Source organism: Cataglyphis hispanica, chromosome 7 (assembly GCF_021464435.1).
Source record: "Cataglyphis hispanica isolate Lineage 1 chromosome 7, ULB_Chis1_1.0, whole genome shotgun sequence".
Taxonomy (NCBI): domain Eukaryota; kingdom Metazoa; phylum Arthropoda; class Insecta; order Hymenoptera; family Formicidae; genus Cataglyphis; species Cataglyphis hispanica.
Genome location: NC_065960.1, coordinates 1164627 through 1189605, shown reverse-complemented (window position 1 = coordinate 1189605; position 24979 = coordinate 1164627). Strand labels below are relative to the sequence as shown.

Below are 24979 nucleotides of genomic sequence, written 5' to 3'. Positions count from 1 at the left end.
ATCGATTTAAATATATGATTTAATAAATAATTAAATTTAAACAATCTCAATAAGTTTTTTGTTAAAATTATACGAACATAGTTTATTACTTAAACTATTAGTTGAAATAATACTAACTTTATCTTGAGCATGATATATTTGTCAGGAATTAATCCCTCTCTGCCAGCCAGAGCGCCTCGCCACCAATCGTTACTAACTTGTGTGTATAACGTCAAAGTGTCGCCCTTCTTGAAGCTCAACTCTCTCTCGGATCTCGCGTTAAAATCGAATTGTGCTGTTGCTTCGAGATTCTCAGATTCTAAATAAAACAGATAACATGAATTTTAAAAGTACTTCTAACTCGCAACTACAACAAAATTATATTCAAAAAGTGTACTACCGTCTTCTGAAGGATAAACTTCCGAATCCATATCTTCTTGGACTTGATCCGTCGGCGAATCACCCACGTCCCTAAATTATAAGAATCGTATCAACATACAAATATAATAAAAATTCAAGAAACATATAAAAACTTGAATCAAAAAATTATGTCTATTAGATATTTTTTTCACAATGTCTTTTATATATTCATGTGTGACTTAAAATATAATATATTTAACAATAAATAAAATTTCTGCTTACGCATCGTCAGGCTCTCTGCTGATATACTTCTCATACTGAGTGCCGCCGATGTCTTCCGGGAAGATTTCCTCGCAGAATGTGATAATGTTCTTAATAAGCTCGTTAACTTGATTCTGATATTGAACCTGATCCTTGTCTTCGGGAACGGGCACTAGGGTCGGGCCGAAACAGATGGCCAAATTGTACGGGTCCATCATGTTCTCGTCTGAGAATTCCGACAAACTGTCCAAATATAGATTAGACTTTAAATCCGACACAATAACATATACACATGTACCTCGTAAAGTGATAATACTTACTGATTAAGAAAAGCGAAGAGATATCGCATGACGATCACGACCGGCCTCGGCAGACTCGCTATCATCTCCTTCATCTTGTTGACAAAGTCCTGTTTCGATTCGAGCTGCGCCAACTCCATCAGATGCTCGAAGTAAATGATAGGAAAAAGCGGTTCACGTAGCTCCCTTAGATAAAGTTTTAACACCCCGGCGACGCTATTAATGTCCGAAGCGTCGGTCACATCTGCCAACGGGTCTTCGCCGCGCTCAAACCACTCGCGGAAATTGTTGATCTCCACCTGCGAGCCCGACACACGGAAGATACCCTGATGGTGCAAGCCGTACAAATTGATCACACGAATACAACTCTTCATGATCAGTGGTATCTCCTGATTCGTGCTTTCCAAATACTCCTCGAGCGAACCGCCAAACAGCTTCGGCTGACCATTCATTTGTAGACGACCAATCCGCTTGCGGCGCGCTTGTTTTTGCTTCGTCGCGGAAATCGACGGATTCGGACTGGCGTTCGAGCCATCCAACAAACTCTGTCGGATGTACTCTTGTTTTGCATCTAGCCTGGCGATTCTCGACGTACCGAGAAGATATTCCCTGAATTTCTACAAATATCATGCGAGAATCAAAATCAATATCAAGTCAATATCAATATCAATATCCGATGATAAATAACGGATCACGGATTTTTATTTGCATGTTTTCAATGTTGAAGACTCAAGAATTCTTACAATTGATAAAATTTGTTACTTATTATGTTAATTGTTGTTTTATATGGAACAGAATTAAAAATTCTTAATTCTATTTCTACAATTTGATCTAAATATAGCCAAAAAGAAATAATTGAGTGATAACCGTATGCCGTTTTATTTCTGAATTTATACTTTTCAAAATATTCATGCGAGAATTGTTTTATCTCAGGAAAATAATAGATTCAAAGTATCCACCGCGATCGTTTTCCTCTCTTGTCCCTTATACGCGCACTTCCTCTACCTTTCGAATGCTAATGCGACGATCAATATTCTACCGCACGGCCGCATGATGTCTGCTCGCCCTGAAGGAGAGAAGATAGGAAACGATCTTATGTGCTACTTACTGTGAGGTAGAATTCTTCAGTCTCCTGTCTGTCAGCTCGCAACTTGATCTGCAATGTCTCCGGCGGTCTGGACGTGGGCACAGCGTTATCGCCAAAGTATCTTGAACAATCGTAATCCTTGGCGGTCAGCATCTCGAGCAGACTCGCCTCCGCGGTCTCTAGAGTCTTCCATACCTCTTCCGATTCGGTTCGCAGCGATGTCACCCTCTGCTGCAATTGCTGCAATCGTTGCTCCATCTCCGAATGCAGCATCTTCTGTAATTCGGGCTCCGGCGACTACCGGGAACAGATTAATCGATAAGCTGAAAATTTTAGTAGCGGAAATTGCAAAGAAGACTCAATCAGTCAGCATTTTTTCTTTCATATATTATATTTTAAATATATATAATATATATAATATTTAAAATATAATTTATATAATTTATATTTTAATAAAATAAAAGGCAAAAAATTAATTATATATTTTAATAATTAAAACTTTATAAAGTCGATATATGATTTTATTAAAATATTATAAATTAAATTATATGTAATTTATTGTAAATTATTCTCGATTTTACGATATGTAAAGCTTGAGAACTTGAGAATTTAATAAAGTTTATAGTAATTCAAACTTGACTCATACCTCGTCTCCGCGTTGTCCTTGGAACTCGAATTTCTTAGGAATCATGAAGGCCGCGTGATGAGACTCCATGAATCTCTGTTTATCCGCCCGAGAGTCGAGTGCACCGACGAACGCAGCTAATTGTTCGGCGCCAGATTGTAAGGAACGCTGCCTGCCCTCCTCCGCACTGCAGTGCATCAGTAGTGCTCTCGCTATGCAATTGTGGAATCCAAAATCCATGCACTGCAGGGACGAACATAAACACGTTACTACGATGTCATTTTTTTTGTACGTATCTATCGTTTGTATAATCATAACGAATTGAATCGCTATAAAAGAAGCCATTATTAACACGTTAAACGATATGATCATAATTTCGCTAATTCAAATTAGTTAAAATGTTTGCAAGAGATAAACCATATTTTTAAATCTTTAAATAATATAAAAACTTAAATCTTAGGCAAAATTTACATTCGGCATTCAATGTTATTAATTAATTAATGAAATAAATGCATAGCTTTTTATTCGCAATCTTTCAGTCCACTTTATGGTCTTACTTTGTTATTTGAACAGTCTTAAAGCAACAAGTTTTATCAACACTCTCTCTCTACTTTTTCTAAATAAAAGTTACATTAAAAAATATATATAAATTACATTTTTAATATTACGTAGTAAACATTGGATTCTCTTTAAGTTTCGATTCGCGTGGTAACAAATGTTATAGTGCTACAAACAAGTGCAACGATTGCGGAGGTCGGAGAAAGCGTGGTCACGAGGGGTCAATGAAGTGCACGTGCGTATGTAACTTACGTCGATGAGGTCGGATAGATCGTCGACGAAGTATTTGTGTATCGTCGTATTCGACGCCTCCAGGCACAAGATGTACTCGTTTCTCGCCTTGAGCGCCTTCAGCTTCGCCTCTTGGTACTTGCTCTTCCTCTGAAAAAAAAAAAAAATTGGATCAAACGACGATCTAGACTTCCCGTGTTAAAATTCTCGTTTCGCCGGATATCTCGTTATCGCGTATTTTATATTTTCAACAATATTTTAATTATTAACATATATAATGAAAATGTATAAACATTAATTTTTGTAATTACAATGTAATATTCGATATTAATAAAAAAAAATAATAAAAATAAGATATCGTATGTATTGCGAGAGAACATATACACCTATCATGTAAAAAAATTCTGCGATCTTCATATCATTTCATATACAAAGGAGAGTTTGCGTTCTTTTAATGCCAGCGATGACATCGAACGCGACGACGACGAGTCGGTATGCGTCGTCGATCTCTCTCTCTTTTTTTTCAAGCCGCTTGGCTCTTATATATTTCTCTCGATGTCCCTTTTACTTCCAGGCCGTTTCAACCATCTGTCTTATCGCGCTTATAGCTGTGCTGGCCAAGGGGAGCGCTATTTATTTTTCCATCGGGTTGCATGTGCCCAGCAAAAAAAACCCGCTAGCAGGTCGACCCTAAATCCTCGGTCGGCGTCTGCTCGGATTGGGATGAAGTGGAAAAAAGAAAAGAGAGAGATAGAGATACGCGCTTCATATGGATTTCCTAGCATTTCTCCCGATTTACTTCGTGGGATGGATGATATCCCGACATAGACTGGAGAAATGCTTCGAGTCCCCGGAGATTTTTGAGTCATACGGACAAAAGAAAGAGAGCAAACATATAATCTTAGCGCGAATATATGTATAAAAAGAGTAAAAACGGATATCAAATGCACGCCCTAATTATATTTTCAATATCATTATTTTTGCAAAAAATTAAAACAACTATTTTATATTGCGCAACAGTTTTTTGGATTTGGATAAAATAACACTATATTACATAAGAATTTTTCACACCTGGCGAGCACTTGATTGTCTTTTTTTTTTTTTTCTTTTTTAAGATAAGTTTTTAATAGTTAGATCAATTTTTTTTATTATATATATTATATTATATATTATATATTTTTATTATATATATTTTATTATATATATTATTTTTATTATATTATAATTTTTTTTTATTATTATATATTTTAATTCTACAATGATTGTTCGATCCGAATTCTTGTCGAATCGCACGAACGAGTTTCCGAATGAACGAAGATAGATTCTCTAGAGTCTAGAGTCGCGGTTCTCGGATGCAGTTCTCTGCTCGGTTCTGTGAATCGTACGGTAAATGAGAGCATCGGAGATAGACGACGATGAACAAAAAGCGGAACAATTGCTGGACTGATGACGCAGACACCTAATTCGGACATCCTGCCACTGGCCTGGATGTCGTCTAGTTCTCGGTTCTCTCCGCCACCTGTCGCCGAACACATTTCGTCGCTTCGTACTTTATCGGGGATATACTTCGTGCGCGGCTGTTATTTCCGTTCAATAATGCGGGTAGCGTGCGGCGAAGGATATAAAGTACCATCGATCGCGCCACGAATTTAATCTTTATTGGCGTGGAAAACGCAGTTGCATAATACAAACCTCAATCGTGTATCACGCAACGTGCGACACGAAGTTATTATAAAAGGAATATACTCGGAGTATGTATCTGAGGAACTATTCCTTTACGTCGTGACAATTAAAAACTATTCTTAAAAAACATTGATATTTTAGCATTTCTGTTTTTTACACGCACGCGATTATTATATTTAATTGTATCACACAAGAGTTGTAAGTTTTTTTCCAAAAATATTATTCTAGAAATAGAAAATGAGAATCAAATTAATTAATTTTTATTATACACAAGGAAACTTATTTTGCAGCCTAATTATTTAGTTTTAATTAACGGTTTGCACACCGCACATGAGAATTCCGAAAAAAATCCGACGGTTGATTTTAATGATGTTCTTATTGTTAAATTGTGACAGAGGAAATTAAGAACGCGGCTGTCGAGACGTAATGAATGCGTTTCCGTTGAGCTCGCGAAATAAAATTATGAAGCCGCAGCAGACGGCAGTCCACTCGTTCCAGCTGTACTTTCAATTTCCTTTCAATCGCATTGACGAAGGCCAGACACGCAAGCTTCCAGCGGTGCGAAGTACCTCACCGCTTTAAAGAAACATTACGGAATTCTAATATCCCGCGATATTTGCAAATTGTTCACAAATATCAGTTCCTAATTTTTTCATACTACCTTTATAAAATAAATACTTTCATAGTTATATTTCTTAGTAAATTTATAATATTCTCAAAGCTATTATTTTTCACATAAAATTTCAATTTGTAAAGAAATTAAATCTAATCTTTTCTACAAAATGTTTTAAATTCTTAAAACACATTCTCAAAATATGAAAGTTTCTCTCTGAAATGTCAAATTGTCGAAAAACCAGATTAATATAAATTCAATCTTGATTTATTATACATCAATTAAGAAGGAAATAAAATCTTAATCTCCAACAATATCTACGATATTATTAAAAATTTTATTTCTAATCTTTTCCAGAAAATTATACGAGGAATTTTCCTACATTATTTACAAATCATCATGCGACAGAACGGAAATATATTGAAGCACTTCCTACTCGGCGCGCCGCTTTGACGTTTGTCGCGAACAGCTGGTGAACGACGAAAAAGAAGCACATCAAATCCCCGCGTCATTGCGTTTATCGTCGTAAAAAGAGAATCACCGTTAATCATTGCAATAAATCGTACGCTTTTGACGTAAGATCAGCGCTGATCTTTTGCCAGGAGCGACGATCGTTCCAATCCGCGCCAGGTGTTAATATTTGCCAGAATGACGAAGCGAGAGGGAAAGTCACGCTCGCGAATATACGATTCGATGAATAATTTCTCGACTGACCGTGTCTCTCTCTCTCGTAATATAACACGTCGTTGCCAAAATCTGAGGGCGCCCGCGCGTTCGCAATATGCCGGATTTATCCACGGCCAGGGTCGCTGGCCATAAGAACAAATCTCAAGCGATACGTGCAAACGGAGGATTTTTCATTCTCGTTATCGCGAATGTAATATATTTGTAATAAATGCCGCTTGCATACGTAATTTTTTTCCACTAACAGAGCTTTCATCTAACTTTATTGAATTTGAAATATGTTGGATTTATGTATCTCAATAGAGAATTTTAATTTTGGGATTAGCTATATAAACTATTATATAACTATTATAGTTTATAATGTAATACATAATAATTATATATATAATATATATTAATATATAAAAATATTAGATTTTAAAATTTCCCTTATCGCAGATAAAAGAAATGTGATAAGTTTAGAGTGTCCTGTGTAAGACCTAAAAATGCAATTTTTTTTTACTATACCACGAAACAAACCTCACACATTTGTCAATGTAATTTCAATGAAGTTGATGGAGAGGGAAGAGTTTAAACTGCGCAAGCTCTCGCAAGGATCAAGCACCATCGAACTACTTCGAAACGAGTCCTTCTCTCGCGAACGACTACATCTCCATATATATTGTACCTTGTTAACTTCCTTCTCGATGAGCTTGTATTTCTTACTGCGAGCGAGCTTGTCACGGCTGTCCGCGTTCGCCACTTCGAGCTTGTTGCGTTGTTGCTCGGCGACGCGGAGCTTCGTCTCCGCTTGCCTGGACTCGGCCTGGTAAGCCTGGTACGTCTTCATCGTCGTGTGGAGCTCGTGCAGCACTCGGAGTATTTCCTCGTGCGTTTCATAGCCAATCTCGCGACACTGCAACAAGCAAAAAGAAACGCGTCCAAGCGATAAAATATAAATGCGATTAAAAAGACGTCGCGGACGAACTTAAAATATACAATTTTAATTGCCTCTTTTTTTGTATATTAATCCTAGAAAGAAAAAAGAACGCATGTAGACGCAAAATTATTAAACATATAAACAAATTTGTTTTTCAGTATCATTAAAGATTAAATAAAATATAAATTCAAATTAAACATAACTTAACTTAAATCGTCGGAAAGAATAATAAAATACGACAAAAAATAATGACAACTAGAACATTATTATTATTATTATTATTATATCCTTGTGTTTTACTTTTAAATTTCAAAAGTATTGCAAAAATAAAAAAATAATAGAAAAATTTCAAGAGACAAAGTAAGAGTCTAAAAATTGCAAGGACATAAAAAATTGAAAAATTGAATTAACTTAACGAGAAATTAGAACGCTAAGGGCCAAAAAAAATATATCGAGAATCTAATTACAGGTACAAAAAGTAGGAGAGGGGAGAAATGTTTACAAGGGAAATGGGAGACTGAAACGCATCGCGATACTAATATCGAGAAACTGTGATTCGTTATCGACACGACACTATGTGCAACAGGAATAGAGACATCCGAGGCAATTAATTCGACGAGACAATGGTGTAGTCAAACTTCTCTCGACACGGCTGCGATGTAATCGCGCAACTACATACATACAACTAACTGCTTGCGAAGCGACGTTATCGTATCGCGTCATGTGTATGACACTCACACGCTTGTAAATTCGCTGCACGTCCTCCATCACCTGATTGAGGCGGCCCACGAGGTGGGTGCTGTAGACCTCGGACAGGGCGGCGTGATCCCTGCTGAGGGACTTGGTCTCGTTGACGAGTTGCTGCCAGCAGGCGTAGCTGGAGAACAGGGGCCATTGTTCCCGTCTGCGGAAAAGCGATCGATAAAGACGGATATTGTACGGGGCGAGTAGCACACTTACACACATATATGTATATATATCGACGTAATTACACGGCAATTAAATCGCCGCTAACAAACCGATAAAGTGTCACGCTTCTCGTCTTGCGGTCCTCAAACGCACCGCCCCGTTCTTATGTTTATATACGTAACAGCGATCTCGTTCCACTTGCACGTTCATGCATACCGAATGTAGCATAATATATTATCGGTAGCGTAATATATTACGCAAACGTGTTGTAACGATAAAGTGAGTAAAGATAACATTCGCATTCCTCTATTTTTTTTTTCGGATTTAAAATTAAATGTCGTGATACTTTAACTATATAACTTTAAATATATAAGTTGTCCAAAATCGGATCAGTGTTGCAAATCTAAAACCGCTTAAATATTATTTAATATTGGATATAAGTTATTTTAAATATTATTTAATACATTGAATATAAGTTATTTTGATATTATGCATAAAAATCCCAAAATTGTAATAACGAGATAAACTATGTTGCATAGTGTAACAGTTCTTCGATATTATAAATAAAAAAATATTTCTAAAATTATTTCGATATTGTAAATTATAAATGATAATTTTAAAACCAAAAATGGGGCATTTTAAAAATCATCCGGTTATCGATGATGTGTGAGATCTAGTTTACGGTAATTACTTTTCGCGCGACAAAAGGATGAACGAATGCTAGGGCGACCACATACTGAGCCCGGATGCGACTTCGCAAAGAAGAAATTATCGATTCGCGATATCTGGCGAAGCGAAATGAGGGAAACGCGCGGAGATGGAAAAGAGGTATGCGCGATGCGATGGATTACACGCGCGCGTGTATATGTATGTTGTGTGTGCGTTGTACATCCCGAGAGAAGCATCCCTTTTGTGGACGACGCTGAATACGGTGCACAAAAGGGGCACTACGCGTTCAGGGTTGAATGACGAGAAGGAACTGGGGCATGTCGCAGCAGATGCAGCAACGGCGGCGACACGCGCGTGTAGGACGCGGGAAAAATGCGGCTGCGGTTGCTTTTCCGTTCGTCCGTCGTAAAAGTGGAGCGCGAGAAATGTCAATCGCGAATATCAAAAACATATAATAATAAAATTAATTGTCACACAAATTGTCACATGGAATTCATATAAAATTATTAACAATAATTTGATTTCACATCCGTTAATTACGTCTCACGATGTCGATGTATCATAATATGTCTATTAAAATTTTCCGAAAAATACTTTTTCAAGTATTTTCGTTCAAAATTACACATAAAATTAGAGAATTTTTACAAGCATTTCATGAAAAAGTTTGTATTTGATTTTTATAAGAGATAATCATTTTTAACTCATATATACATTTTTATTTATCAAGAATTACAATATTTTGCTGAGATATTAAATAAAATATAAATCAAATGTTTAATATAGTTAATATCGTAAATGTAAACTGTCAAATATATTATCTGTTCCTTCTGTAGATACTTTATACTCCTTTATATATATTAAATATTAATTTTCTCTCTCCAGAAATTAATGAGAAGTTCAATATTGACCTTCAGACGTAAAAATATTATTTCTTGAAAACATGCTAAAATACTTAGGAGCGCAAAACTGATTTTAGCGAGAAACGTGGATAAATATTTAAGTATCTGGATCGATTTCTGCGCCAATTAATTATGCAACCGGTATTTAATCATGCATATTCAAGGTCTATACCCAAATATAATCGCGTATTTGAGAAGTTTTACGTGACGTAATCGAGAGATAATTCACGTTGCGCGACGTAATGTAACATGATAAAATAAATGTACCGCGCTATATTACATACATGCGCCATCATTTCAATCGTGCCACATGCAACACGTGGTGCACGCGCATGAATTACAGCGAATTAATTAACGCATATACCTTCGTTAATCATTTAATGCCGCAACTCATAATGAAATTATTTTCGCTCTTGTACCGTCGTTTTTTTATAGAATTATCCGACTAACAAATCTCTCCGCGTTGCTAATTTAATTTTATTTTACATTCCCGGGTAAAAAGGCAAATATAAATATTAAAAATTATTATATCCGTATTAATTCCCCTGCTAAACGACTAATTTGCTGGCGATTGAAAATTCCACAGTTAATACACAACCTGCATTAAATAATAATAATTAAGTTACTTGGACATAATTGCCTAAGTGATATAAAATCGTGTTTCGTAAAAAATTTTTGCGCATGATTACGATAGACGATCCCTAAGACAATAGGATCATATTTTTTAGCTGTCCTTATGTATTATTTTCTTATTATTCATTTACTGCTGTCTTTTTGAATCAATGTCTGAATGTTTTTTCGATTTCAAATGTGAAAGATAGAAAAAAATACGGCTTTTAAAAGAAACTAATAGCAGACACAGACTAATGACATACTTTTGTTTCTGCTCCTTATGCCTCAACTGTATGCTCCTGGCCATCTTGTCGAGGGACTTGCTGTAGTCTAGTTCCAGTTCCGCTCTCCTGCGGAAAAAGTCCTGGAGCTCGGCCACGAGGGCGACTTGCGCCTCCATTCTCACATCGAGGCATCTCAGCTGTTCGTTCAGTTGTAGCCGTATGTCTGCAAATAGAGAAAAAGAGAGAAGCCACGTTAAGACTCGGCTCTAATCGCGATGTACGTTTCGGGTTTCAGTCGGGATTCGGCGAGACCACGCGAAGACCCTGAAAAATAATCCCCGGAAATTGGTCGTCTCCGAGAAATGTGTGATCCCTTCGATCAACAAAAATTTCGATTCTCTTTATTGTCGAGATAGATATCGATCTGTAGCGTCGACGATAAGAAATTTTCAAATATTTTCACGACCTTTCTTGCCAAACTTCATATCAATAGAAATTTGTTCTTTACGATAACGTTCTGAAGAAATAATTTTTAATTACGAGCTTGATAAATATTATTAGCATATAGATACAATTAAATTGCATTTTGCGAGATGAAAATTTCGATTCTCTTCACTTCTTGCTATCCACATGGTAATCTCTCTCTTCTCCGCGCGTCAAAGTCATTTTATTCCCGCGTCGACGACAATGACAATGGCACAGAGGCGGATGCTGCGCGGAATAATAATATCTCGGATGTAACGGATGTCGCGCGAGCGAAGGACTGTGACATGATCGTAGAACTTCCGATTCTCTCTCTCTCTCTCTCATCCCTTTAATCCGTTAATGTTGTCCGTGAGACAATGAGGAGGAACGATGTCTCCGTCTTCACGAGACGAGCTAAAAATAAACGGTGTACGCGACGCGAAACAATCTATCGTTTCGCAGACTTCGCTGAGACGAGGAGAAAGACGATCGCGCTTACCGCGTGATTTATTGTCGCGGCCGTATCTCATTTCCGTTCCGAAACTTCCTTCGGCTCTGATAATAAACGATGCAGAAGCAACCGCGGTCGCGAATATATTACGCGCATAATCCATCGTCGATTGGACCAAAGTGGCAGGAATTTTCGTTTTTAATGCAGCATTTTTTTTCGTATACATTCTATAAAGTCTCCATCGGGATATCTGTCAAATTCTATTTCGAGAAAAAGATTCTCTGAGAATTCTTGGCTTTTATTCCAAACTCTTTCGGCCGATGTTTATGATCCGCTGTTAATAATTAAGAAATAAGATTTTTTTTAATTATCTTAAATTTTTAGAAAAATCACACTCGTATCGAATCATTCAATTTCCGCTCAACAGAGCACAAATAGTCTAAAAGCGGAATATCGTCTTCGTATAAACGTCGATCAATCAGCGTAATTGGACGATTGTCGGGAGAAAGAGGTGGACGACGCTTTTAAGTCGTTCTTTCTTTCATCGAATCGACGATTCGAACGCATCGTTAAAAGAAGGAAAAGAAAAAAAAGTTCGAGCGATAAATAAGCATGAGCGACGCGCTTCGGATCAAAATGGACATTCTGCTCTTGACAGATCGAGGATGTTTAATCGGTCTGACGGCGACGTCGCTTCACGTTTTCGGGAATATCGTTGGTTACCCTCCCGAAAGAAAGAAAACAGAGACGCCTGGGAGAAACGCCACATGTCAGTTCGCCTCATGTGTTACCAATTATCGAGAGCTCTAAACGGATCGGTTCATTGGCGGCTTAGCCTCGAAACTCACGAATGGACCCCGTTTATGACCGGCGGCGACGGCGGCGATATGATGTTAATTCTAGGAAATATCACCACAAGTGCGGATAAAAAAAGATCCGCCACGGTTTTTTGCCGTTATGGTCGATAATCATGTCTTCTAATCGTTACACGACTCCACCCAGATTAAAAGAAATAAACAAAAAATTATATATTAAAATTTTGAAAGATACATGTGTGAGAGAAGAGAAAGAAAATTATTTTAAATATTTTAAGTTTAATTTTAAAATTTATTTTTTTTTTTCGATTATAACTGTTGCTTGGATTTTAAAGCGTTAACAAATTTTTGATTGATAAATCGATGATTAATTTTCTATGCTCACAACTTTGTGCTTATAATTTGTAAAATTTGTAAAATGATTTATTTAAATTTAAAGCAATATTTAAACACTATATATATATATATATATATATATATATATATATATATATATTGAAATAAATATATACTATGATATTTAATAATATTGTTCTAATTATAATTAATTTTCTTATCATTTATATCGTTTATTTTTGAATTACACTCAATGATACATTGGCAGTTTTACTCGCAATACTGTGTCTTGGGGGGAATGGCCAGGTCAAGCAGGATTTCCCTTTTAAGAATGAATCCCTATGTACTATCGAATAAAGGTTGCATCGATTTTCTTACTTCCGCGCTCATATGATTCATCCTTTCCGAAAGGACGCAGAGCGATCTTTGACCCCGAAACGCAGACACGCAAGTAACGCACGACGGAGGTAAATAAACTCTCGAGTGCAACACAAAGCCGCAACTGTCACATACAGGGCACTCCAAAATTATAGTGTAACTTTCGTGTTTTTTGGTTGATTCAACTCGTCGGTTCTCTTTATTCTCGATATAAATAATTGATAAAATTTCTACGTAATTAATGAATGAAAACAAGAAGTTGTCAGCAAATTAAAAATTTTTATTTTTTTCGAAAGAAAATAGACGGTAAAATCATATATATTATAGTTTTCACTTGAAGTTTACAAAAATTATAAAAATGTATTGCGTTGGAAAGAAAAATGGAGAGATGCGATAAAATAAAGAGAATCACCTATAGATTAATTAATGGCATTAGAAGCAACAGAATACTCGCTGACTTTAGGACACCCTGTATGTAGCACCCCCGCCGAGTTAGTCATCTAACGAGCGAGAGATCGATGTGCGCATCGTGGTCGGATGCGCCAACTGACGAGCTACTAACCGAGGGGGGATCGACCGAACAACGAAGCCGATCACGAAGAGAAGGAGGAGGAGAAGCATCGCGACGCTCTCGTCGTGCACTTTAGGGACGGAGAATTGCGACCTGCTATGATTATTAACTAGACCGCGATAGGCGCTATTAGCGAAATAGGCTGTACAATGCAGGCCGCTTGTTCTCTTTCAATCCCATCCCGATCCTTTTGCTCGGTTATGGCTACATTATTAGTCATAATTAGTATACGAGGTGTCCGAGAGTTTGATTTAGAAATTTCAAAATTTTGACAATTAATAGTAAAGTATTAATGTTTATATTGGGGGATATACCTATTTTTATAAATATAATTTATTAGCAATGTGTGAGAGAGAGAGATGGAGAGAGAAAGAGTATATTAATATTATATAGATTAATGCTAATATCATTAATATTAATACTATTAATAATTAATATTAATGTAATCGATATTGCTAAAAGCAAACCTATGTTACAATATTGCAATTATTTGAAGTTTTTCACTTTCCTGTTCTCAATTACACGGATAGAACAATACATAATCATCGTAATCTTAACGTAAGTGAATAAAAAAATTTACGAGTCTAAAATTGTTATATGTTAAATTAAAAAAAATAAAGCTATATGTATATGAGATACACATATGAGAAAGATATTGAATCTGTTATTCGTCAGCCATCAGTTTTCGAATAAAAACAGAAAGGCGTGATAATCCTTTCATCGTGTTTAATAAACTTTATAATGATGCCAGCGATGTAGGGTGAAAACTTCGGCAACGACGAGAGGAGAATCGCGCACAAAAACGCTTCTATGCTCAAGAGGAGAGAAAGAGAGGTGGTGAAAAGAACAGCTGCGCCTAAAAACCACCCACGACAAAGCACCGACCGGTTGCAGTGTACACACCCCCGCCGCGAACAGAAATATACATGTATATATAGGCGTGTGCGTGTGTGTGTAACGATTACCGAGAGAGACAGAGAGAGAGAAAGAGAGAGGAAAAAACGAAAGAGCGAGGTCGAAGTCTTTAGGACGATCCCAAAATACGTTCAACTACCATTTTATTCTCAAAGACGCCGTGATTACTATGCGACGAAACGAATTTCTTCGACTTGTACTATCAATTTTTGATCGAAGACGTTTCTTCAGAAATAAATAATGTATTTGAGAGATAGAAATTTTTAATAATTCGTGAAGCATGAAGCCATTTTTCTTTAATTATATGAAATAAAAACAAACGTTTCTCAAATAATAATTACTTAAATTATTATGTATCTATTTAATTTAGTAAAAATTACTTTAACAATTAATATATATTCTTCTGATGCATTCTTTATATGTATATTGTATTAACATTAATAAAATAAACTTTATTTATGTGGGATATTTGATGTGGGGAAAATAAATTTTTTCCTCTCCTTAATAAAAAAATAAAGTTGATTAAAAATTTGTTATCAATAAAATAATATATATTTATTAATAACTTTTATTTCATTAATTCAATAAACTTTATAATCACGCAATTTAAAAACGTTTTATGATAGAAAAAATAAAATTTCTAAATTTTCATTATCATTTACATTAAAAAAAAAAAAAAAAAATCTTCATTAAATACTGGCAATTTTACGTCATTTTTTTTTTTTGCCGGAAAGACACGCGACTGCAGCTTTTTAAAACGTTATACTACATCAGTGTGTATGACGCGAGCGCGGCTCGTGGTCGTAATTTTTGCGCGATCTCATGCGTGCATATCCCACATATATACCGTATAATGAGTGAAGGGCGAACGATATCATCATCATCAAGGTTGACGCCAGGTGTGCGCGCATAACAGAATCTTGTTGCGCGAGGTAGCGATGCACATCACGACGTGCGGTTATTTTCGCGACTTTAATAATTGCCGCGCGAAGATCCGTTAAAGCGAGGCGCGTTACTGTACTTGCTCTGAGGAAGGAAACATAACTGTATGACATATGTATGTATATCCGTTCGCATACAATGTTATTATCGAGCGGATCTCCTCGTGATGCATCACGATGCGTGAACTCTGCTCCTGCGCCGTTGTTTATCGCACGGAACGCAAATATATCGTTGCCAAACGCATTCTCGTTTACCGCATTGAATTACGTTACGCATAGGTGCATGCATTTATGTTGTGCAACGAAGACATTCGTTTCTCCATTTATTGTAAATTATTCTAGAGGAATGCGGCGCAACATTTCAATTACAAGTTCCTGCATTGAATCATATTTTTTAATATTTACGATTTAATCTACAGCTTTAAAAATTGTTTTATTAAAATTTATATATTATTTTTATATTTCACATTTCATTTTTGTATATTTTATTTAATTATTTATATATTTTATTTTTCCGAATATATATATATATATATATATATATATATATATATATATATTCGGAAAAATAAAATATATAAATTATTATATAAAATATGCAAAAATTATATATATATAACTTTAATACTTACTTTGAATCTAAAAATAAGAAGACTGGCTAGTATCGTTTAGTGTTGCATTCTACAAGATGGAAGTCTAAAATGCAGTGAATATGTAAATTTTTCATCTGCGATAGAAGTCTCGGAATATTCGACATGAAGCATCGAAGACTTCTCCGAATGCTTTCATCTACTTGAATATGTAACATTCGTCGATGCTTCGGCACGAACACACGGTTCTGTTTGTAAATACGTACTCGCTTTCGTTGCCCGAACGTGTCATAAATATCTGACGTTAGTCATACGTTTCAATATCTTGCTTTATTTTTCACAATATATATATATATATTATCTCGGTCACACAGCATCATGAAAATGTGATTAACTAAACGAAAAAGATAATAACAGCAAAACAATCGCTATTGTTTTATTAATAAGCAAAAGATAATATATTTTTCTCATTCAATTTTAAAGAACATTAATTATAACTTTCTTCGAATTATTATTTGTAAAATAACAATATCAAAATATCACAGCAAGAAATCATATAAAACGTCAAACTAAATTCTCGTTAAAACAAGATCCCAAATCCACCCAAGAATGTAATAATGGAATCGTGCGATATAACCGGTTGTCCGAAAGTACCATCAAACTCATCGAACTTTCGAATCGGAGAAAATCTACAAAATCTTCAAGATTCAAGATCCCAATCCCAGTTCTTCCCACGTCCATTTTCGCCCTTTCATTTCGTCCGTTCTACCCGGTATCGCAATCGCGCAAACTCTTATCAATCATCTGCCATTTCCCCTCTCTTTTGCACGTCACCCCCTATATTCTCGCTCAGGACGAGGAAACAACGTGTCCCTGTCTGTCCTCTTTTCTTCCACGCCGCCCACACGCTCGCTGGATATTCCATTTACCTTTTGTCGAGGCCTCCCACTCGTGGCGTCCGGCCAGTTTGAACATTTCTCCCCTGCGTTATTTATTATCCGGCTAGAACTCTGCTTGCTCGTTCGTCGTCGTTCCTCGTTCACCCACCTTCACCAACCACTACTCGCGACGATGGGGCTCCTCGTGTCACTGTCTCTCGCGCGTGCACACGCGCCGACGCGCACACACATGCACTCAGACACACACATACATCAGCCACTCAGTATTCCTCGCGACCACCCGGTATTATCGTATCACGCGAGCTTTTCCTCCGCGACACACAGCGTTTTTTTAAATGCGCCACGGTTAACTCTCATCTGGAAAATTTATTTTATTTTATTTAAATTATTTTATAAAATAAGAATCCATCTTTTCCCCTTAGTACGATCTTAATTGCGCGATTAATATGGAGGGAGTATTGTGTGTAAATTGTTATTGCAATATGTTAATTCTCTCATTAATAAAATGTTATTAATACACAGTTTGAGGTGATGTCATTAAGATGATGCTACTTTGGATTTATCATTCGGCTATCCTCCGCTTAAGTTTCTTTATCGTCATTTGAATCGTGATTCGTGGAACGTCCAATTAGATGTTAATCTGGTTCATTATTCATGATACTATTAAAATGTAGATTGGATTATAAAACCACCGTCTAGTTATACGCACATTTACAGCTCATATTATCTTCAAATACATATATTATACGATGTCTTATTTATAATTATATAATTAATAAAGAAGTGTTTATACGACCAAACTGGCAATTTTATTGTTTGATTATTATATCACGACATTTCGACCATATGGTTTTGGTCCTTATCAAGTGAAAGTTATAATTAAAAAGTAGAAAGAGAAAAATCGAAATGTCAAACTGACATTGTGTCAACCACTATGTTTGGAATACTGAGATCAACCAGTTGATCTCAGTATTCCAAACATAGTGGTTGACACAATGCCAGTTTGACATGTCGATTTTTCTCTTTCTACTTTTTAATTATAACTTGTTTATTAATTTATTTACTGGCGACATTTTTAAAATTAAACATAATAATTATATAATTATTATATCACAGTTGTATTTAATTTATTGTCAGTATAATTTTAATGTATTGAAAAATCCGCAAACGTCGACATTCGACATTTTTTTACTTCATAATTTAAACATATCTCGCATCAATATTCTAAACAATTTCAATTGCAATATGCTTTCGCGTGCCGCGATCATCTGATGCATCCATTGCATCGCGTGCGTAGTATTCATCGAGAGAGAATTAATAAATTACACGGAAAGAAAGGCGAACTATTTACAGTTATCACTGTCCATACAACATGAGGGCTTTCATGCTCGCTCTCTTTCTATCTCTTTTTCAAGACACGAAGAGAACCAAGATGTTCTAACATCGTTTTACGACTTCCATTCACCTCCCCGCGGAGCGACCTGAAAGAAACTCGATCGAGAGGGGTAAACGAACGTTTCTTGGCGAACGAAGAAACTGGGACTCGTCTCTGGAAAAGTTCCTACTCTTCAGTTCTCGGTGTGTACGATTAACCGTAAATCACATATGGTATGTAATTTTATTAAAAGTCAATAAATAAAATTAAAGAATTTATTATTAATATGTTTTATATCTTTAAATTTTATTTCAAAAATAAAAAATTTCATATACTCTTAATTAGATTATTACACGATTCAAGAAAAAAAAAATCATCAATTTAGAATTATATTCAATGTCAAAAAAACTACAGGATTTTTTTTTTTTTCTTAACTGTTATTGGAATGTAAATATGAAGTAAAAGCGCAAAAATGCGTTTGTAATAAAACAATGAATAAATTTTATTTTAGATTATAATAAATAAATTTAACGCCTATCGAATATATATTGCTTCAGAAAGAGAAGAGCGTTCGTAAAGCCTGATTCCTTCGATAGAATGAACGAGAGAGCAATTCTGATAAAATCGTTGGCAGCTAACACCGAGTTCCAAGAGAAAGACACCAATAACCATTTATCGTTTATTATGCCCGGTGAAAGAACTTTGTTGACATAATGCGTTATAGTTCTTCTTAAAAAGATTGTTATCGGAATTTAATACACGTCGGCCTTATATCTGTTCTTTCCGGAACAGCACATCGTGCACTCGATAATGTCGCACGACTATTTTTACATCGCGCTCCTTCGCTTCGCACACATCTAATCGACCCCGTATAATCAGTTAGATCACTCCAGTTACGTGATTGAATATTTATGAGAGCGAACAGCGACACGATTGCCCGGTGAATTGATAATTCAAAGAATAAAATGGCTCGTGTGAACTTTCATGAATATCGAATGGCCTCGGTGTGTCATGGATCGTATCGTCTTTAGTTTATTATCGATTAAAACAATGAGTAAATTACAATGATCGTAAAATTATTCGAGAGATCAGTTATGGGAGATCAAATACTTGATCGATAAAAAAAAGAAAAACTGATAGCGAAAATGTGATAAAGCAAAAACTTTTTATAAATTTCACTAAATTACAACCTTAATTTAACTTTCCTCGGTATGAGCTTCGATTGAAATTTACGTGATATCTAAAGAAAAAAAAAAAAGCGGAAAAATCAGCGAGCATTGCACGATGACGTTTGCACGATAGCGTTTACACGAAGCTTGAACGATGTTGATAAATATTAAAAGCCCTTGGCAAATAACTGTTATTTCTCCGAATCAAAAATTTAAAAAAAAGCTATGTTACAAGAGACAAATTTATTCGATAAATGACAGTGTTATTTCTCTCTTCGGAATTTTTCTATCATATCGTACACAAAATTTCGTCAGGTCCTATTTAAATTAAAAATATATCTATTAAAAATAATATTTTTTTAAGAAACTATAGAATGTATATGGATTCAGCAGCGCTTATCACACACACGAATCTAAGTTTCTCAAATATAATTATATATTTATATATACATTGCGCTGTAAAAGAGATTCTACGCGTAATTCGGAATAAAAATAATATATTTTTTTCGTATAATTTCTCTTCCGTAGTTGTCGATTGAAACCGAAAAGCTGCTCGAACGAAGGCAGGAAGCGAGAATAATTTCGCATTCCAAGGGGAAGGGTGACACACCTCTCTCTCTCTCTCTCTCTCTCTCCATTATTTGATTACATCGCACTCTCGACATCCGTGATCACTCTCGACGTTAAAAATCAAAGCCAGACGATCGATTTGACGATACCTTGTTTGCCCGATCGATTCTACTCGTGATTTAGCACTCGTTACGCCACGTCAAATTTGCGTGACTTTGAAGTGAGATAAAAATTCCTGTAAAACAATAATTCTATATCCAGGATGAAGGCTTAATTCCTATCAATCCGATTAATAATCGGTGTCAAGATCGTTCCCGGTTACATGTGACTACTCGGCGGATATTTTTTTTTAATCTTGCGATTTTCGAAAAAATATAACAATTAATTGGCACAGAAGAGTTATGCCTTTACGTGTTCAATTATTATCAAAATATTATTCGACTTTCACATTCACGAAACGAGAGTAAAATCGGGAAATCGGAACCGATCGATTTTTTCGCATCGATCGAGAATATTGAGCGGCGATTTCTCGATACTTCGCAATACTGTTTGCAGAATAATTTCCACTATAAAAGGAAAAAAAAGAACTTTCGCAAGATAGCGTGTAGCCGAGATGGCGATCGATAATCAACCGCAGGTGTTAAACGGCGTCGATTAGGCGAAACAGCCGGCGCGACGAGATCACCGTTACTGGCGATCGCGAGAGAAAGAGAAACTCGGATGCCGGTCGAAGGACTCGATCATCGATTTACGGCTATCGACGTATAGCGTTACAGTCGTTTCCTACTCACACCACTCAATCCTTCGATGATGATTTATTATAAATCGGTCTCACGCTTATCAGTACTTGAGCATGTATATTTAGATTAAGAACATCGCTGACCTTCATTTCGATATATCTCATATGTATATCGAAGAGAAAAATCATAATGCTCTCATTATTATTTCTTCTCCTAAAATTTATACTATTCTTTAATCGATCATCCGTGTATAAAAGTTTCATTAATTAATCCATCTATCCATTCCATCTCGATACATGTAAAAAAGTAATATTTATTAAAAAAAATTATCGAACTCCTTTATATTTCGCATCGTCCACAAATTCCAATCTTTCCTTCGGTTATCCATCAACTTCGAAGAGAATTCATCTTTTCTCTACGTCAGCTTACGCTTCATCTCTCGAATGTACTTCTACCGTATCTCCCGAACTATAGCTTCTCGCGATCAACTCTCGATTAATCGACCGAATCAGTTTGGCCAAGCACTTCCTTCCCTTCTCCTAATCTTCTCGCAATGCGATATTCTCTATGTGTCTAGTATATCCTCCAACTAAATAATAACGGCCGATACGGAAACGCAGACTGTCTTCGTGATTTCGACGAGATTTTGCACTGCACCCGGCGCTCCGCACTCGATCGCGTAAACTGGCTTGTAAGGACAGGCAGTGACTGCTTTGACCGTCGTTAAATTAACCACAATTACCACCATCAGCGGGGCCCACACACGCTCTCTCACGCACACGCGTCAGTGAACGACAGTGTGCGTTGCGGTCGGGCAGGCGCGAGCGGAAAGCAGGCATGGTGAAGCGCCTGGAAGGGCCCCGCCCTTGACATTGCACTCCGTCGTTACGCGCCACGTGATTTTTCCCAGTAAATCAATTTATAAACGTTGAATTAAATCAAGATCCAAATCATTAGCCAAGAGTGTGATATATTAGAAATACGATAAGCAAATTAAAAAAAAAAAAAAAAATACTTAGGATTTCTTTTCTATGAAGAAAGGGGCGCACGCAGCGCGACGATGCTTTGTTTCGAGGAAAAGGTAGTTTGCGAGCGTGGAACGACGTTCCTGTATAATCCAGCGTGATAATAAGCAATCAATAACTGATGCTGAGGTATGGGCGCAAGCGAAGCGCGGTTACAGACAGCCCGATAATAATAATAATGGCAATGTCGTTACCGTGGATAGGGGGACGACGATGCATATAATGGGTAAAGAGTTGTGCGTTTGACAGAGCTGAAAAAGGCAAAAATAACACTGACCCAAGACTTTAATTGCTTTCGCTTGACATTGATTGGTGCGTGTAAGCGCGAACGATCCCCTTCAAAATTCTTCCTACAAGAAGGTTGCTAATAATTTAGTGTAATTTTATCTTTGCACTTTCGTCCGCCTAGATTATCACAATCTCGCCCACAACGCATTGCTCGAAACGATAATCGGGAAATCCGGCGAGCGCGAAATGAAAGAAATAATGACGATGGGTGACGAAACAGAGACTGTTGAAAAGATACACACACCACGCGTATAACCGAAAATATAAATAAAATATTGAAATATATTTGATCGCGAGTTTATCGCGACAGATCAACATAATAATGTTATAATTATTATAATTATTGCATAAATTAAATTTTCGTGAAAACATGACGACACGACCAATATTGTTAGAGATGAGTCAAACGAACGCGGTAAGAGTTTGTACGAATTATGTACTAAAATTAAATTGCGACAATTAAATTTAAATTCTGCCGAATAATTAAGTTTATTCCTCGCGTACTCACGTCATTGTACGTGCTCCGTGACCATGACAAATTCCGAGATAAATGTAACGCTTAAAGCGCATAATTTCTCTCCGTCCCTTTCTTGGTGTTATATACATTAACGATTAACATAATGTTCGCTCATGATCACTCCTGGATACCAAACTTCCCACGCTTAATTTAATCAAAAGAATCCTTAAATTTGCATAAATTAAGATAATATAGTTTTTTTTTTTTTTGTATGCGTCATATTAAAATAATTTAGTGCAAATTATATATTCGTGTATTTCCAGACATTTTCTAAAATTAAATAAAAAATAAAGCGTGTGATGTTGCTAAAATTAAAAGTTTTTTTTACCTAAATTTCTGTTATTTGAATCAAAGAAACATCGCAATCTGTTAAAAACCATTTTATTTGCCTGCGTTTAATAATTTTGCATTTATTCATTCATCAGAAACTTTAGTTGCGAATGTAATTCGCACATATCATCACTCGTATTACATTACATTTTATATATTTCTGCAACACGTCAGAAATTGTTTCAAAAGCCTTAAATTCTATTCTCTTAATTTTGCTTTCGGTGAATTTTTCAGCGGTGGTAATTGCTGGAAATTCCTACATCAGCAGCAACGTGACTTCTCCGCAATGCATTTTGCGATGCGTGTTTCCGGTACAGCCTACACGTCCTTCAAAAAAGGCTTACGACTTTGACGAAGTTTTTATGCAGCATTGAAAAGGGCAGCAAGTACAAATAGCGGATGTAATTTCATGGCTCTCTCAGTTCTTTTCTAAATATTAAATCAATACTTTCATGGAAGATATTTCAGTTGTTCTATTTAAGTTTGCATTATTCATTCAAAGTGAAATGGATATCTTTACGTATCTATGTAACAGTAGTGAGAGAAATGATCGATATAATTGATCCAGAAGAATATAAGAAATTTTCTAGAAATAAAAAATCGAAAGTAAAGAATGTGCGATATTCTTTCTGTTTAAAGATATTTTAGGGATCATCGGTTTTATATAAAGTTCAAGTGCAAAAAAAATCACACATTAAAAATAAAACATTACATATTATTTTAAACAATAATGTTCATACATGTAATTCTCTTCTCTACGCTATAAATAAAATAGTCTGCAAATTATATGCTGTTTGATTTGTTTTTAACACGTCCTGCCTGTAATCGTGTCGGCTACAAAAGCAACGTCAGAATGTATTTTGCTTTATGAGCGCGCTTTAACGATGTTGATACACACAAACACACGCGTACGAGGCGCACAACTTGATATGCAGCGCATATGTTTCTCTTTCTCGGTTGACTATCGACTTCCTTCCTGCACGAATTGAAGGGAAGCGTCAAGTGGTTATTGCGTCGACTACGACTTGTGCCTTTCGTTATCTTAACTCTCATATATTCGAATAACTGTGTCAAGCTGGCCTGCTGTGTGCGTGTCAGCGCGACCGGCTTCAAGAGTGCAGCCAGCAGCACAATGACGGGTCGGAGGATAGTTCGATGCCCTCTCGATAAGTTTAATAAAGGTCATCGATAGAATTGCGGCCGCGCCTCCTTGCATAATCGTTCGGTTAGCCCCGACTGATATAATCGAAAATCTCTACAGAGATTCCACGTATGTATATCTAAGTCCAGGAATATATTTTATTTATTTTATTTTATTTATTTTACATTTTATTTATTTTACATAGTCATATAAATGAATAAAAGTTGAAATTCCAAAAGAAACTAGAATGTAGTTAAAGAGAAATTATGTTAATTATATAAAAACTTTTCTCATATTAAAATAGAAATGATAGATACACCGAGGAAAAAAAGTTGTTGATTTGACTGAAATGTGTTCAACTGATTATTATTTTTTTAATTGAAATATTTAAGTCAAATACGTCATGTTACATTTAATATGTCGTATTTAACTTAAATATTTCAATTAAAGAAATAATAATCAGTTGAACACATTTCAGTCAAATCAACAACTTTTTTTTTCTCAGTGTAGTAAATACATCTCATACACATAATACGGTTGTGAAAGTCACAAAGATATTTTTAATTTAATATTTCATCGCTATTGTTTGACGATAAAATCGTCAAATGAATCGATTGAAAAATTCTTTTTAAATGTTGAATCAAGTTATAATATGAAATGTGCACGGATGTGAAAGACTAGCGACGCGAATGACGATCGTTGATTCCCATTGTTCGAAAAAGATCTCTTTCAATCGCCATTCGTTTGTTCTAGCCCTTCTTGATTTCCCAATAAGCCTTGCCACGGAGTTCCTTTTCCTCTAATTGCACCGCGCTCGCCATAGTAATTCACCGTTTTAACGATGTGAAGAG

The 24979-nt window shown here is 35.9% G+C and overlaps 1 protein-coding gene across 9 annotated transcripts in view; it reads right to left on the bottom strand.

Moving 5' to 3' along the window:
- The window catches only part of LOC126850895 (SLIT-ROBO Rho GTPase-activating protein 1-like), a 55932-nt gene that overhangs the window by 6727 nt on the left and 24226 nt on the right, over window positions 1–24979 (bottom strand). For 2 of the 9 annotated variants that reach the window (XM_050594344.1, XM_050594345.1), the window contains exons 2-11: window positions 10652–10835; window positions 8038–8203; window positions 7048–7275; window positions 3422–3550; window positions 2633–2854; window positions 2008–2283; window positions 921–1516; window positions 622–843; window positions 380–450; window positions 118–298 (exon numbers count right to left, since the gene is read on the bottom strand). In XM_050594344.1, coding sequence (XP_050450301.1) covers window positions 118–298; window positions 380–450; window positions 622–843; window positions 921–1516; window positions 2008–2283; window positions 2633–2854; window positions 3422–3550; window positions 7048–7275; window positions 8038–8203; window positions 10652–10835 — 2275 coding nt within the window. Of the gene's footprint in view, window positions 1–117; window positions 299–379; window positions 451–621; window positions 844–920; window positions 1517–2007; window positions 2284–2632; window positions 2855–3421; window positions 3551–7047; window positions 7276–8037; window positions 8204–10651; window positions 10836–15390; window positions 15445–17003; window positions 17331–18324; window positions 18342–20236; window positions 20794–21162; window positions 21534–24979 lie in introns of those variants that run through there. The other 7 variants (XM_050594347.1, XM_050594346.1, XM_050594350.1 and 4 more) reach the window with 7 other exon arrangements.